General features: G+C 51.1%; 2 protein-coding genes across 2 annotated transcripts; one reads left to right on the forward strand and one right to left on the reverse strand.

Annotated features, from left to right (window-relative positions):
* Window positions 1-8,140: 8,140 nt before the first annotated feature.
* On the reverse strand, window positions 8,141-11,029 carry LOC100903955 (BUD13 homolog). Its single transcript, XM_029112610.1, has 6 exons — window positions 10,879-11,029; window positions 10,615-10,735; window positions 10,347-10,447; window positions 9,079-9,298; window positions 8,751-8,964; window positions 8,141-8,383 (listed from the first exon to the last, which is right to left on the reverse strand). Exons 1-6 carry the CDS (start codon window positions 11,027-11,029, stop codon window positions 8,141-8,143), a joined length of 1,050 nt encoding a protein of 349 aa, XP_028968443.1.
* Window positions 11,030-11,484: 455 nt separating this feature from the next.
* On the forward strand, window positions 11,485-13,008 carry Sf3a2 (splicing factor 3a subunit 2). The gene is made up of 5 exons (XM_003747418.1): window positions 11,485-11,586; window positions 11,826-11,989; window positions 12,134-12,332; window positions 12,536-12,728; window positions 12,853-13,008. The coding sequence occupies exons 2-5, from the start codon at window positions 11,836-11,838 to the stop codon at window positions 12,967-12,969; spliced, it is 663 nt and encodes a 220-aa protein (XP_003747466.1). The 5' UTR covers window positions 11,485-11,586; window positions 11,826-11,835; the 3' UTR covers window positions 12,970-13,008.
* Window positions 13,009-14,025: the final 1,017 nt, after the last annotated feature.

Genomic DNA, 14,025 nt, shown 5'->3' on the forward strand with positions numbered 1-14,025 from the left:
ATGGTCAGAAATTAGGCCAAATTAGGTGTTGTCGTATATTGCTGCCGCTACGCGATTCCTTATTCCGATCTTTCACGAAACGTATCCAGCGTTTTCCTCTCGATAGCGGTAGAAGTTCACTTCAACCCGACGCTGCATCGGAGAACGTGACAGATAGTGTTCCGGACGCCCGGGTCGTTTATTTCCTGCGTGCATGGATTGTGACAAGCCTGCGGACCTAAGATTGTTTTTCAGAACGTACACGCTCCCGAAGTACCGGGCAGTGTTTTCGCTGGTCAAGGCTCCATTGGAGACCCTCGTTTCGATGAGGGACACGGCGTCGATGAGATTGATAGTCGAAGCTCCGAATCCGCGGGGGCAAGGAACCCTGCTCCCGCCGAAGACCAAACTATCGATCCCGTTGGAGGAGACGCGACCCTTTCAGACAACGAAGAAGCAAGTAGCTCCGCCGACGGACACTCGAGTGAACCTACCGAACAGCAAACGAGCGGATCCGAAGAGGAACATACGAGTAAATCTACTAGGGAAGACACAAGCGAATCTACCGAAGAGCCCTCGAGCGAATCCACTCAGGATCATACTAGAGGATCTCTTGAGGACCACACGAGTTGGTCCGCAGGAGGCGAGGCCACCGCTCCGGCCGAGAGAACAGCCACGGAAACCACGGAGAACGAGAGCATCCACGCCAGGGAAAAGCTTGTACCGAGTCCCTTCATCGTTCGGAGCTCGGACTCCGCGGAAAACCTGAGTTTCGATTCCGCAGAGAACCAAGGTTTTGACTCCGCTGAGAATCAAGGCTCCCTTGCCGGCGAGCAAAATGACAACTCTGTAGAGCAACAAACCCCATCTGTAGAATTGGGGAATACCGGTATTGCTGGAAGACGGGACACGAACTTCGCTGCCGGACACAGCACCGATCTGATTGGACAGGAGAGCCCTCATACGACAGAGGACGCCGATCCTCTAGAGCCGGATAGCAATCCAAAAGAACAAGAAATGGGTGCTGTGAAATCAGATGATGGTGAGGTATTCCGTGGATCACATCCCATGATCGGCCCTGTCCGTGCCATCATTGGTGAGTTCCATGATTTCGGCTTGTTAATCGTTTCACTGATGGACAGGGTATACCAATGAGACATTCGGCGAAGTTTGAGGCTCGAGGACTGACTCGCAAATCTTTCCAGGCTCGTACAGGACACGGAGGGCGAGAACCCGTTGAATCTCAGAGCCCGTACCCATACCACAAGCCTTTTCCGGCGATCCTACGATGTTAACCCAGAAAATGACCACTTTTTGACCGACGCACATTTTTATATCAGCACCTAATCTCTTATTTTCGCGGGGCGTTCCTTGCCGATATGAGCCCCGATCTGTTGAAGAAGATAAGGAATCACGTTGAAGCTTCAAGCATGAGCTACGGTTTTTCCATCGTCGGTGCCGGTCAGCGATGCACACAGCCTGCAATCGACGGCATGGAATTGAACGCAGCATCGCTTATCGAGAATAAAGAGGATATCTGGCCGGGCGCTATCGCATCCATAAACTACAATCCTGCGAGACTTACCGGTATTGATCGTGAAAAGCGACTTGAGGCGACTCCTTTTTGTGCGCGGGATCGAACGACACGTGCGCTTCAAAGGAAAATGCCAAAGCTTCAGGTGAGGAGATTCAGGTGTCATCTAGCGAGGAACTCCGGTTCAAGTCTCTGCCAACCAACGAAGGTTCGGAAGGGGATCTCATATCAAGAAAAAAGAGTTGCAAAGTGGCGACTTGCAAGGTGCAGGTGGACATACGGACAGCGGACCTGAACGAAATCTGATCCCAAAACAACCATTGAGCGGGAGCTGGCAGGAAAATCCGACGATGGAGCTCGAGGGAGGTGCCATCCTCCGAGCTGCCGATGAGGAACAATGATGGATCACGGTTCTCCCGAGAACCTTCGGTCGGAGCAACAGTCGCGCTTAGAAGAAGAAGAAGCGAGAGCCGACGATCTCGTGGGCACTCCAGGGAAGAAGTCATGACTTAGCAGATGCATAGCTGAAATCCTCTCGAAATTCTCCGTTGAGCGCACCGGTCCCGGAGGATCCCCGAGGCGATATAAGTGTTGCAGACACCGGACGGAGACTTCAGTGAGCCACCAACAAAATGCTCGCAACGAGGGGAAAGGAGAGCTTGGATGCGTCCTCGGTTGAAGGGAGTCGCTCTTCTATTGAAGCAGACCTGGGCTCGTCGGAGCCGGACCCGGATGGTAGCTCGTGGAGCAAGCCGTCGCCTTCTGTGACAGGATTTGGAATCCTCGGCACAACCGATGCGATGGGGAAATTCTGCCAATATCGAAGAGAGCTCCTTCAAGCGGAAAAACGATGGCACTCTTCGAATTAGCGAGAGCGAGATCGAATGTCAGCTTCACGAGCCCGTCTATCACGACGTCTGGAGACTCCAGAACTTCACCGATTCAAACCAGTTCGGGCGATCACTCGTCGACGATCTTCGCAGGTGACGGCACAATGACCGTTCTGAGCTTGGACTTTCGAGCTTGGAAGATGACGTTGCGGCTTCTTGACGGGACAATTACAACGCGGAGCGCCGCTGGAGAATTTACGAGAGAAGTCATCGACACCTCAAGAGCGACGAACTTATCGACCGATTCACAAGGAACATCTGACCATCCCTCATTCAGGTTCCGCACAGAAGTTGCCGAAGCAACCTCCAGCGACGACGACGACGAACACTCGACAGAGCTTTCTACAATAGAAAATCCGAATAATACTCCAACGTCGGAATCGGATGAGCCGTCTACGCCGTAGGGGAACTCGAAAGGACCCTCGTCTTCCCGAAGCTCAGAGGAGTCTGAGCCTTCGTCCCCGGGAATTTCGGATGAGCTTCGATCTCCGGAATTTCCGGACTGGCCTTCATTCATCGAAAATCCAAATCGGCCTCAACTCTTGAAGACTCGCTTGAAGCTTCGAGCTCAGGGACCTCGAGAGATCTTCGAGTTGAATGATTATAGCGTCCAGTCTCGGCAAAGGCTGCAGAAGATCCCGAGCCTACGTCTATTCCAGACGCTGGAGAAGACGACACGACAGACGACACCTCGGGAGAAGTGACTGTTACCGAGGGCTCGAGAGGAGAGCCGACCGATGAGGGAGAGGCTCCTGAAGAGGCTTTGGAAGGAGAGGCGACGGATTGGGCTTCGGGGGAAGAACAGGTCGATTCGGGCTCGGAAGAATAGACGACTGATTAGATTTCGGTTGACAATTCGCTCGCGAGCACTGATGTCGTCCTGTCAGTGTCGACACCCCTGCCAGCAACAGGGTCGAAACCCCAACCAGTCGACGAAGAGGAAACCAACGTCAATTGAGCGCCCCAAGTGTCAGGCCATCGAGGCTCTGACGATTGATAAACGGGAATCCCCGTCGGAGTGGAACCTCTCGAGGAACTCACTGAGTTCTGACCAGCAGAACCTTCTCGCTGCTCCACGGCTGGTCCCGATCCCAAAGCACCAACATGGTCTGTGGCGAACCGGGAGCTCGGCTCGTCAAAGTAATGATTTCGCGGGGATTCCTGGCACATCGGCGGAAAGCAGTCCACAGATTTATTCAATCCCTCGTGTCGGGGGCTGACGACTGATCGAGGCGAATCAAGATTTGTCTGAGAGCTCTCCTGGAATGGCAGCTGAGTGTCTCACGAGTGAGCTCGCCTTCGTTTCTTGTCCTTATGGTGTCCTTATGGCTGCTTGCTGGAATAATTTTCTGCGGTCCAGGTTTTTCTTCGCGTCTGCCGTAGTTTCCTCTGATCAGCCCGAAGCCGTCCGACTGCGCCTCAGGGTCCTCAATGACTGTCTGGCAGTTCTTCGGAGATCCCGCGACCGCCTCGTCGGTCTCGTTCGCTTTTGACGCCCCGATACAATCGGGATCGCCGTCGTGGATGGGCTGTCACGCTGACTGATGATCAAGTCGTGTTCCTCGTAGCTCGAGATTGGACTCGGCTGGTATTCTCTCCTCTGCGAGCCTGAAAAATCGAGGCATTCAGAGACCGCATATGTTATTCGATCGCTTGCGGGAGACAGGAATAAATGACGCATACCTCTCATCATATTCGTTCTCGGTGGGATAACGGCAGCGGTCTGAGACACTTCATGGAGTTCTTCTACCATACTCATAGAAATCGAAAAATCCGCCACAACGCTGGACGGCTTGCCGTTCACATAGAATACGAGGTCATCAGGGCTCACTCGTTCTCCATTCACTGAAATACAAGTCAGTTTTTAATGTTTCTGGATAGGGACTCCATAGTATATCTCCTTAAGATTACCTTTGAGTGTTTGGGAAGGATTCGCCGGACGACCGTTGATCAAAATTTTCGGATGCGGCTCTCCGCGATTTTGTGGGGACACTGCGGATCGAGGGAGCAAGGAGAGACATGATTTGGGTTGCATACCGCAGCACACTCCGCTTATTAGCAGCGATCTTTCTTTCCCTCGTTATTCCCCGCGCACTACTAGACTCGAAATGAAGCTCACCTTCGATATCTATCAGTCCGGAAAGCATCTTGCCGCGGGTATCTGCGTATAATACGAATCAGACTTAGTTTCCGAGTGAGGCGAGGAGAGTCTCCAGTGGCAGATGCGCGGAAGGCAATAATTTATGTTCTGTGCGCGCCCCGCGGACTCTCACCAGTCACTTTCACGTTTTGGACAGGGGCAGTATCTCTGTCAACTGAAGTTTTTTCAAATCGAAACTTAGTTTAATATGCGCGTTCATTGTTGTACTCTGTCAACTCAAAATGATCGAGCCTCGACCGGGCTTACCACCGACAGAGAACGTGTAGGGAGAGATCGATTGTCCATTGACTGCAAAGCAGAGCGGATATTCAAGTAATTTCCTTCGGGTGATACGTATTGTGGTGGGCTTTTTCTATTTCGAGGTAATTCTTACGCATGAAAACTCCTTGACCGGTCTGCGGCAACGGAGGCACTGGAAATGCGAGGAAACCGAGCTCGAGATGGGAATACTGTCAATGCATGCGAGTCTGATGAATTCGATACCCAAGGTATTTATGAAACTGGTCAGGTCGTCCTACCGGCTTCCGAATTCGACGGCAATGTTACTGCATTTAGAATCAAGTTCCCTCTCAAGATTTCACCGTTAACTGTTGAGCGAAAGCAAGCGAATGAGAGCTGAATACATGCACCGATTATCAGGAGCATCGAATTCCGATTACAAGGAAATGTAAGAACCTGCTATCTGAACTGACGAAGGTGGTATCGCCTGATTTTCCACTGAAATAACGAGAAAATTTACGGTAACGTTTACCGAAATACACCGCTTCCGTGATCCGCGTCATCATCACCGGATTTCCGACATCGACAAACTCACAGATCACGACAATATCTCGACCCGGATCTTCTCCGTTGAAGGTGAGCCGAACGCTTTGTTGAGGTGGAGGATCTACCAGGTCCTCGTCGTACACTGGATGGCAAGTATCACCGAGTTCAAAAGAGCGCGTGAGAACCTGGGTAAAATGAGGAAAATACTCTGCCCGTGATGAGCCTCATGGTGTATCCGACTCACCGATGATGTCTATTCTGATCTCGTCGTCGGGGAACGCGTACGAGTCAGGCGCTGCAAGATATATATCAGCGATCATGAAATGAAGGGAAGCTCTACAATGGATCGGGCGTTAAATCTTCCGTCTACCCTCCCACTTACCAACAACCTCGATCTGTTGGATGGCGATCGCACGTGACCCCACTGAAAAACGTCCGAACCACCGTGAACATCCTTACCCGATTACGAACTCGTATGACCAGTGGAAGCTTGAACGAAGCTCCGAGCGCTTACCGATGACGTAATTCGATCCCTTGGTGAAGGGTTTTCCATTAACTGGAAATATTAGAGTACATCGGCTCAGATGATCTCTCGGAGGAACTTAAGATCGTAAGAGGATAGGAACATCCGGGGACAGCATCACCGATCTTCCTCATTCATACCCGTCACGCTGGTGTGGCTCGCTCGATCAGATTGGAGGGAGGGTACCACCACATTAGGAGGCTGGATATCCTTTGTGGCTGGAAATTCGAGTCGAGAGCTCGTGACATTCTTAGGCGCTGGATCGTTCACCACCTCGAATTTGCGTCTCCTACGTGGGAAGGAGCTCACCGTATTTGAGATTCGTGATGACGTTTTTCGCGGCTTCAGGTGTTTCTGGAAAATTCAATTATTCCTGCGACAACCTCTCCTAACGACAATTTCGGCAATGATCTAAGGAATATTCGGCAGACCCTACGACACGGAAGTTCGAGAATTTCTTGTCTGGTGCCTCACCGAGAGCGTTGGCATAATTATTGATATGGTTGTTGTTGATGTCTGCAACAAGTATTCATGGAGCTATTGGTGAGCCCAGCAACTCCGGTGCTACGGCTGATATCCTCCTTCACAGAGAGTCCGTGCGAACTTGTGACGGCATCATGTGGAACTTACTGTAGGTGTTGTACATTCCGCCGAATTGAGGATCACGGGACGCGGCTTTGTCGTGATGCGCATCGCTGACTCGATCCCTCCCGTCGTATCGGTAGGCGTCGTTCCGATTGTATCCCTGGCTATTCCTGCTGTCTTGCCCATGGCGTAGCTCTTTATTATATCTATCTTGTCTATCGTAACGATCGCCTCGGATGGGTGAATTGTCGTAATCATTCCAATTATCTTGAATAGCTCTATCGATGTTGTTGAACTTGTTGTGCCTATTGTATCGATTTTCCTCATTGAAAGTGTTCTCTTCATTGTACACGTTCCGTTCATTATATCGATTGTGCTCGTTGTAGCGCGAGTACGAGTCCCTCGTCGGTCTGCTCGCCATCGGAGCCTCCCTGTCTTTGATTCTTTGAGAGAGAGCTGTAAAGTGTAGAAAGCGTCATGTCAAATTCCGGAGTTACTTTCATAAGACTGGTCCCTCACGAAACGGTCGCTGTCAGCTACCACTAATATCGTCGCTGGTTTCAAGGCCGGGTTTTTTTCTCGCCAACCCTCGGTGAGCGCCTCCAGAGCCCGTGAGGGGCGAAGCTGAATTTCGAACATTCCTCCGAAAGCCTAGTGAAGCCCAAGGTTGGGTCCCTGAGGTATACGTGTGGGCAAGAATCTCGCTCTAGCTGGTGTCTCATCGCGTTTGTTTGATTCCTGAATGGCACGAATCTCTGGATCGATATTCAGTGGGTGAATCCCGAAATTTCTCGACTGGGATTCGCTGCTCATCTCTGCGATAATGAGAGACCGACTACCCGAGAGCGCATTTCCGAATTTCGCACTCTACAGAAAGTGCGTCCGGTACCAATCGACGGATATACTCCATCCATGAGGATTATTGTATTCGCGAGAGCCTACAGATACCGCGGTAATGCTCATCAGAGTCTCGTTCCATGCCGTCGCCAATCATCCTAAGCCAATGCTCCCACAGAATGAGCGAAGGTGAAGCGTTGCTTACAGTCGAGTAACATCAGCGCCCCAGGTGCAGCTACGCCCGCTACAATGGCTGAAAGCATGAATTCATTCAGTGCTGACGTTACCAAGATGAATTATCGCCACATGAACGATCATGGAGGCTCGGAGCGACTTCAAGTGCAAAAAAAAAAGAGGACAGACCTGCGGGGATGAAACCCCCATGGGACTCCAGAATGCAGCAGAGAACCAGGAGTGAGGATGCCTTTGACCACTTCATGCTGCCTCCGACAAACTGACGCGAGACTAAACTTGAAAACTCACGAACAACGCCGCGAACCTTCCACATGGGACATTGGAGCTTCGTGCCCGACCAGATTTGTGATTATCAGAATAGCTATGAATATAAATCGACCGTGAGCCACATGAATCGTGCCTGTATTACCAATATTCAACACTTCTGTGTCATTCCTCGTTCTGAACGTAAAGATTGAGATTGGATTGATTGCCGGAAGGGAGTATCCTTCCCCCTTGGGCAGCACGCCGACCCTCCCCTCGTCTCTTCGTCGTGTGAGAGGAGGAGGATTCCGAAGGCGCGTTCACGCTGCCACAATTTATTCACAGCACGAAGATATACACAGATATGCACAGATGTATAATGATTTTTTTCTCAATGCCGTAGGGACATTCCAGTCAATTCTAAGAGTTCACATGTCCTCTGTGCTCCACTTGTAGGCTGCTTCTTCGTTGGCAATCTTCTCGTTCTTCATCGCCATCATCTTCGCTTCGAAACCGTTAGAGCGATCCACCCCATCCCAGCGATATCCCGGCCATATATTGTAGCGATTCGGAGGGGGTTGAGGTCCACTGTACCGGGGTCTGCTCGGTCCTGCCTGGGATGACTTCTTCTTCTTCAAGAAGGCAAGCATAGGATCACCATCTCTGGCTACCTGCAAGCGTAACACGAAAACGGTTATCCATGTCGATCGGGAGGCGGAAATTTCCACGAAAGTTCCGCTCGGCAATCTCAACAGCGTTCAGACCTGAGAGGGGCATTCGACTTGGCGGGGAAGGGGTAACTATTCTGATTGGAAATCCGAGGAAATTGAATGCTTGGGATACGGAACGTCCAGAGACGGGGAACCCCCCCCCCCCCTCCCAAACGCCCCCATTGAATACACCAAGAACTGCGCGTGCATCGAGGACAGAGATCGGACACCCAATTATTCGGCCTTCGTTTTCCTGAGGAGCTGAAACCCGCAGTTTTGATGCTCGCCTTCTGACCGAATTCAGGCCGAGCGAATCACGAGCACTTACCGCTTTCAATCGTTCTTCCAGATCGGCATCGTCTGCGGCGCGCGCCAGAGGTTTATTGGCTTCCTTCACGATGTCCTCCACCAACGACTGCTTCTGTTGCTGTTGCACGATCCCAGATTTCCACTGGTCGTAGACAGCCTTCCGTCGCGCTTCCTTTTCAGCCTGCTCTCGTTTCGCCGCGGCCTCCTCCTCATTTTTGCCGCTTCGGCGCAACCTGAAATGATACCATTCCGCTTGCACTAGGATTGGATACGGGGCGAATCGATCAAGGGGATATACGTACGAGAAACTGCAAGTATTGAAACTGCCAAGATTCACGGACACTCACGATAGAACCTGCGGTCCGTCGACGACCTCGCACGCAACTATCTCGCGGTCGACAGCTTCGCGTCTCCGAGGACGCCGTGGCGGACTGTCGATATCGGAGCTTCTACCTGACTTTGCGCCTCTCGACCTCCTCGGGGGACTCTCATCGGAATCCCCGCCATTGTTTCGATCTCCTCTCGGTCGCCGTCTCGGGGGGCTCTCATCGGATGAGTTACTTCGATCTGCGATCAATGACACGGAGAATCGTTTTGAATTGCGCCACATTGTAGAACATGCTGACTGAGAATGAGGTTCTTAATCTCCACCCATCCCGCTTCGTGGGTTTAGGCCTCTTCGATGTCCTTATTGCGAGAATCTGCGAGCCAAGGGATCTGAATCCATGCGGAGCTTGCGAGAAAAAAACTCAGCAACGGCCTTGCTGCGGCGGGTTGGTCCATCTTGTAACGCTTCGAAGGCGTTTCGAAGGACCGGGACCTCACCGAAATCTGTGGCACCGGAACTTATGCTAGTCAGGGAACGTCATCGATCGGAGCACGAAGTTTTCGAATTCAGTCCTGAGTGTCTTCTTCGGAGATTCGAGGATTGAAAATAATATTCACGAAATCATGGACTCAAAACCTCCAAGGTCCGGTCTCAGATTCGATTCAGGATGATGTAAGGAGATGGGCCAAAGAGAAGAAAGACCTCCAGCGTATCGATAGTATTCGAATCAATACTGCATAATGTGCGCTCAGCTTCTGATTAAGTGGAAGCGGAGCATGAGAACTTTAAATTGAATTTTCTCCAATTGTGAGAGATCTGTTGACTCACGCTTCGCTCGTCTAGATGAACCATCGCCAGGGGAATCCCGTCGGTCTGAAAAAAGAGTCGCGCTCGTGAAGACACACTGAGAAGAAGGGAGGCAGGCCTGCCGTGGGATGCGGTTCCATACTGGGAACAGAGTTTCTCTCTTCTCTCCATGTGAATCCACGGAAGCGAGATGTACTCTCCGGAGCTTCATTCATCGAGGAAGCTCAGCGGGCTGATCGTTGTCTCGGAGTCCTAGCGCCAGATACGGAATAAGTCAGATCGAGATGTTGCAGATTGGAAATCAGAAACATCAATTCACCTCTGTGTTTCCGCGGAGAACTTTCATCCGATGAATCTCGCCGCACTGAAATCGAGGGGCATACCAATCGGTCAGACTTCCCGGCAGGCCGGCGGTCAACACAGTGACATCCCTTCGACTCATGAAACTTGGATCTGCAGAATCAAACAGACGAAGCTTACTCGCTGAGGGTCTCCGCGGTGGTGAATCGTCTCCAGACGAGTCGCGTCGTTTCCTATGGCGTGGTGGACCCTCATTTTCACTCCCAGAGTCCCGAGATTTCCTGAAATGAATTTTTGACGGAGAGGAATCCTCGATGCGATTCAATCACGATAGCCTAGAAACTCTTTTCTTTTGAGCCCGATTAAAACTACAAATGTAGCAGTTCCGTCGCGTTTTCGACTCCTCGGATCGACCTGTAGTTGGAACATACTTGTGTAGACATCCTACCTGGCGTCTTGGAAAGTTTTTTTGAAACCCCTCGTCTCGGGTGGCCGTTCATCGATAATTTCAGCAACTTCGGGAGCGTCTTCCCTGTTGTCTCCCAACACGGGCCCGTCGGAGTCTGAGCCTATCGGAAAACGAACCTGCATGTAAACATTCCCGCACAAAACTCACGGGATCTTTTCCATGAAGGGATAGCCGACGCCGGCATACTGCCAGCTCGGAAAAGCTCTTCGGTCATGGACCTGGACAATCGATATCTGGGCTCACCTGCTTTCACATCCTTCAGATCGACATTTGTGTCGAAAATTTTCACATTGGCTCTTTTATGCACTCGTTTAACTTTTCGAACTTTCTTGTTGTTCGATTCCCCACCTCCATCCATGTATTTCTTCAAGTACTCCAACTTTGAAGCCGCCATCGTGACTCGGTACCTCGGAAAGAGATCCTTTCCTAAAACACTGGAGTTTTTCCCCTGCTACCTCGACTCAGTCGATGAGACTTTGACATCGGTTCTCAGCACATGTCGCAGAACGAGAGAATCGTAATTCGAATCCGAGCAGGACGGAGGAGAGGATTCTTAAAAAGCGAGGGAAATCAAAGAGTAAACAGAGAGCAGACGGTCGCAACTCGTAATTTCGGGCAAGGAATGAAATAAGGGGATATCGGAAGCTCGGGGTTTTACAGGTGCTCTTGAGGGGCATGGCCGTGCGGGGGGGAGCACGTCGATTGGCTGCCGCCACTTGATGGTGGAAAGAAAATTCGAGGTACGGCGATTTGATTCACAATTTTCGTCAGTGAGCGCGCCAGCACTACTCTCTCAGTCCGTCCCTCTCTCCGCCCGATTCATCTGCTTGTAAACAAATCAGCGAGTCCGTCAGTCGTCGGCCTGCCGTATGCGAAGCAATTTCGTTTCACACGGAGAAGCTGAAAATCTCCGACGGAGTCCGCTTAGCTCAGAAGATACAACCGATCGAGGTGAGTTTATGAGGATCCCCTATCTGAACAGTGCTCCCCTCGGCGGCATTCCGACCATGTTGATGATTTCGGAGCCAGTGTTCACCGCAATCGTGTAGTCGCGGTATCGTCCGATGGACAGCCTTACAACTTACAAGAGCTTCCTCAAAGCAGTCCACTTTCTCGTTGTCGACGACCGGAAGCGAACGAGCGAACCCAATCGGAGTGATTCGGTTCATCACCGTTCTCGTCCGTTTCAGAGCGGTAACCATGGATTTCCAACATCGGGCCGGTGGAAAAACCGGCACCGGTGGAGTCGCATCATGGAGCGAGACGAACCGAGATCGCCGAGAACGGCTGCGTCAGTTGGCTCTGGAGACGATAGATCTTCAGAAGGACCCCTATTTCATGAAGAATCATCTCGGTGAGCTCGAAGTCCGATGACGAATATTCAGTAGCGATTCCATCGCAATTCAAATTGAGCCAAACTTCATCCGTGTCAGCTGGAGCCTCTCGGAAACGATCAAGGGGAGCAGATGAGGAGAGTCATTGAGGGTCTCTCTTTCAGGTTCTTATGAATGCAAGCTTTGCCTGACCCTGCACAATAACGAGGGCTCGTACCTTGCTCACACGCAAGGGAAAAAGCATCAGCAGAACTTGGCCCGACGTGCTGCTCGCGAAGCTCGCGATAACCCTGTACAGCCCGCTCCGGCTAAACCCCGTGTCGATATCAAGAAGTTCGTCAAGATTGGACGGCCCGGATATCGGTATGTATTTCCATTATTCATCGCGATTCGATCGTAGGCTAGAGAGAAGTCGAGCAGCGTTCGAGCCCCGGAATAGAAGGGATGTTTCTATCTCGATTCGAGAGTCAGGGATGCATCTCTCTCACAGTCTGACTCGGTAACACAGCAGGAAAAGAAGGAATATGAGAAGCTTTGGGAGCAGAATTAATTCTCGATGTTCCCAGGGTAACGAAGCAGAGAGATTCTGAGACTGGACAACAAAGTCTGCTCTTCCAAGTTGACTACCCGGAGATCTCTGACAATATTGTGCCGCGGCATCGATTCATGTCCGCCTATGAACAAAAAATCGAACCTCCGGACAGAAAATGGCAGTACTTGCTGTTTGCGGCCGAGCCTTACGAAACGATAGCATTCAAGGTGAGAAGTCGAATCCACTAGGAGACCATCGAAAATTCATCGCAAGTTCCGAGCCGCTCTGTCTTCTCAAAGAACGTACGATCCGCGTGGGTTCTTGCTCTAACGAGACTATCGAATTTTCTAGGTGCCCTCCAGGGAGGTAGATAAGAGCGATTCCGAACGATTCTGGACTCTGTGGAACAAAGAAACAAAACAGTTTTTCTTGCAATTCTCCTACAAACTCCCGAAACCGATGTTCTGATGTTTTGTCGCGAGAAAATAAAACGCATGTACAGCGAAAGCGAATAATTCCGACCCTTGGTTACTGCCAGAGAGCTCCCGGAATTTTCAAGTCCACTCCACTGGATCCTCTCATCAGGTCTTTCGGTATGCCAAGCTCGACATAGACTTGCTCTCCTTCGATCTCTCACTCGATTCCAATTCTATCCAAGATCCGAGGTGGGAGTCGTCCGAGGACTCCCTCACAGAATTCGAATGGCGCAGGTTTTCTTTGAAACAGATATTCTGGAGTTACAATCCCGAGCAAGAAGCTCTCGAAGTCGGACTTTCGCGGTAGACCGCCATCTTGACATTGTTTCTTCTTGAATTGAATTTCTAGAAACCTGCAAGTCGGGAAAACCCCCGAGGAGCAGCGTGAGAGGGGGATATCGAGCAAATCGCTCAGATTCTCGGGAAGAGCTGAAGCATAGCCTCCAGAGAGTTCTGCCTCGTTCCAGAGTCTTGTTCACATGAGGAGCATTTGCGAAGTTCTGTGATCCTTCCGCTCCTGGCCGTCACCCCCCAGACGAAGAAGAGGCTTGCAGCGTGCCGAGCCCATCGACAAAAAGTGCGAGTAGCGGACGATGCAATCGGATTCTCCAGAATGGAATTCGGTTCTCATATCCACTCTTGGATAACCCGATCTGATTTCTCGATAGGATAGACGAGAAACGTAGGGTAGACGTGGGGAACCGAGCTGCCTCGGTAGCTGGACTCGGCTTGCGCCTGGACAACTCGAATCGCAATCCATTATTTCCGGAAACTCCAGAGCTCTAAGTCTATGTTGAGCCAAGTCGACGAAGAAATCGCGATGACGAGTCTCTCACCGAGAGGGAAGATGGTTGGCGGTCAGAGGAGACCCCCGGAGCAGGTTGGGATTTCTCATATACTGCTCTACGGTCCCACGTATATATCCTATAGTTGGGGGTGTGAATTTTTCGCGGTAAATTCCCGCCGAATTCGCGAAAATTCGCGGCCCGCATTGAAACTCTATGGGGAGTAGGCGGAAATTTCCGCGAAAATTCGCGGAATAATGGCG

This window comes from Galendromus occidentalis, unplaced genomic scaffold (assembly GCF_000255335.2).
Source record: "Galendromus occidentalis unplaced genomic scaffold, Mocc_1.1 scf7180000077520, whole genome shotgun sequence".
Classification (NCBI taxonomy): Eukaryota; Metazoa; Arthropoda; class Arachnida; order Mesostigmata; family Phytoseiidae; genus Galendromus; species Galendromus occidentalis.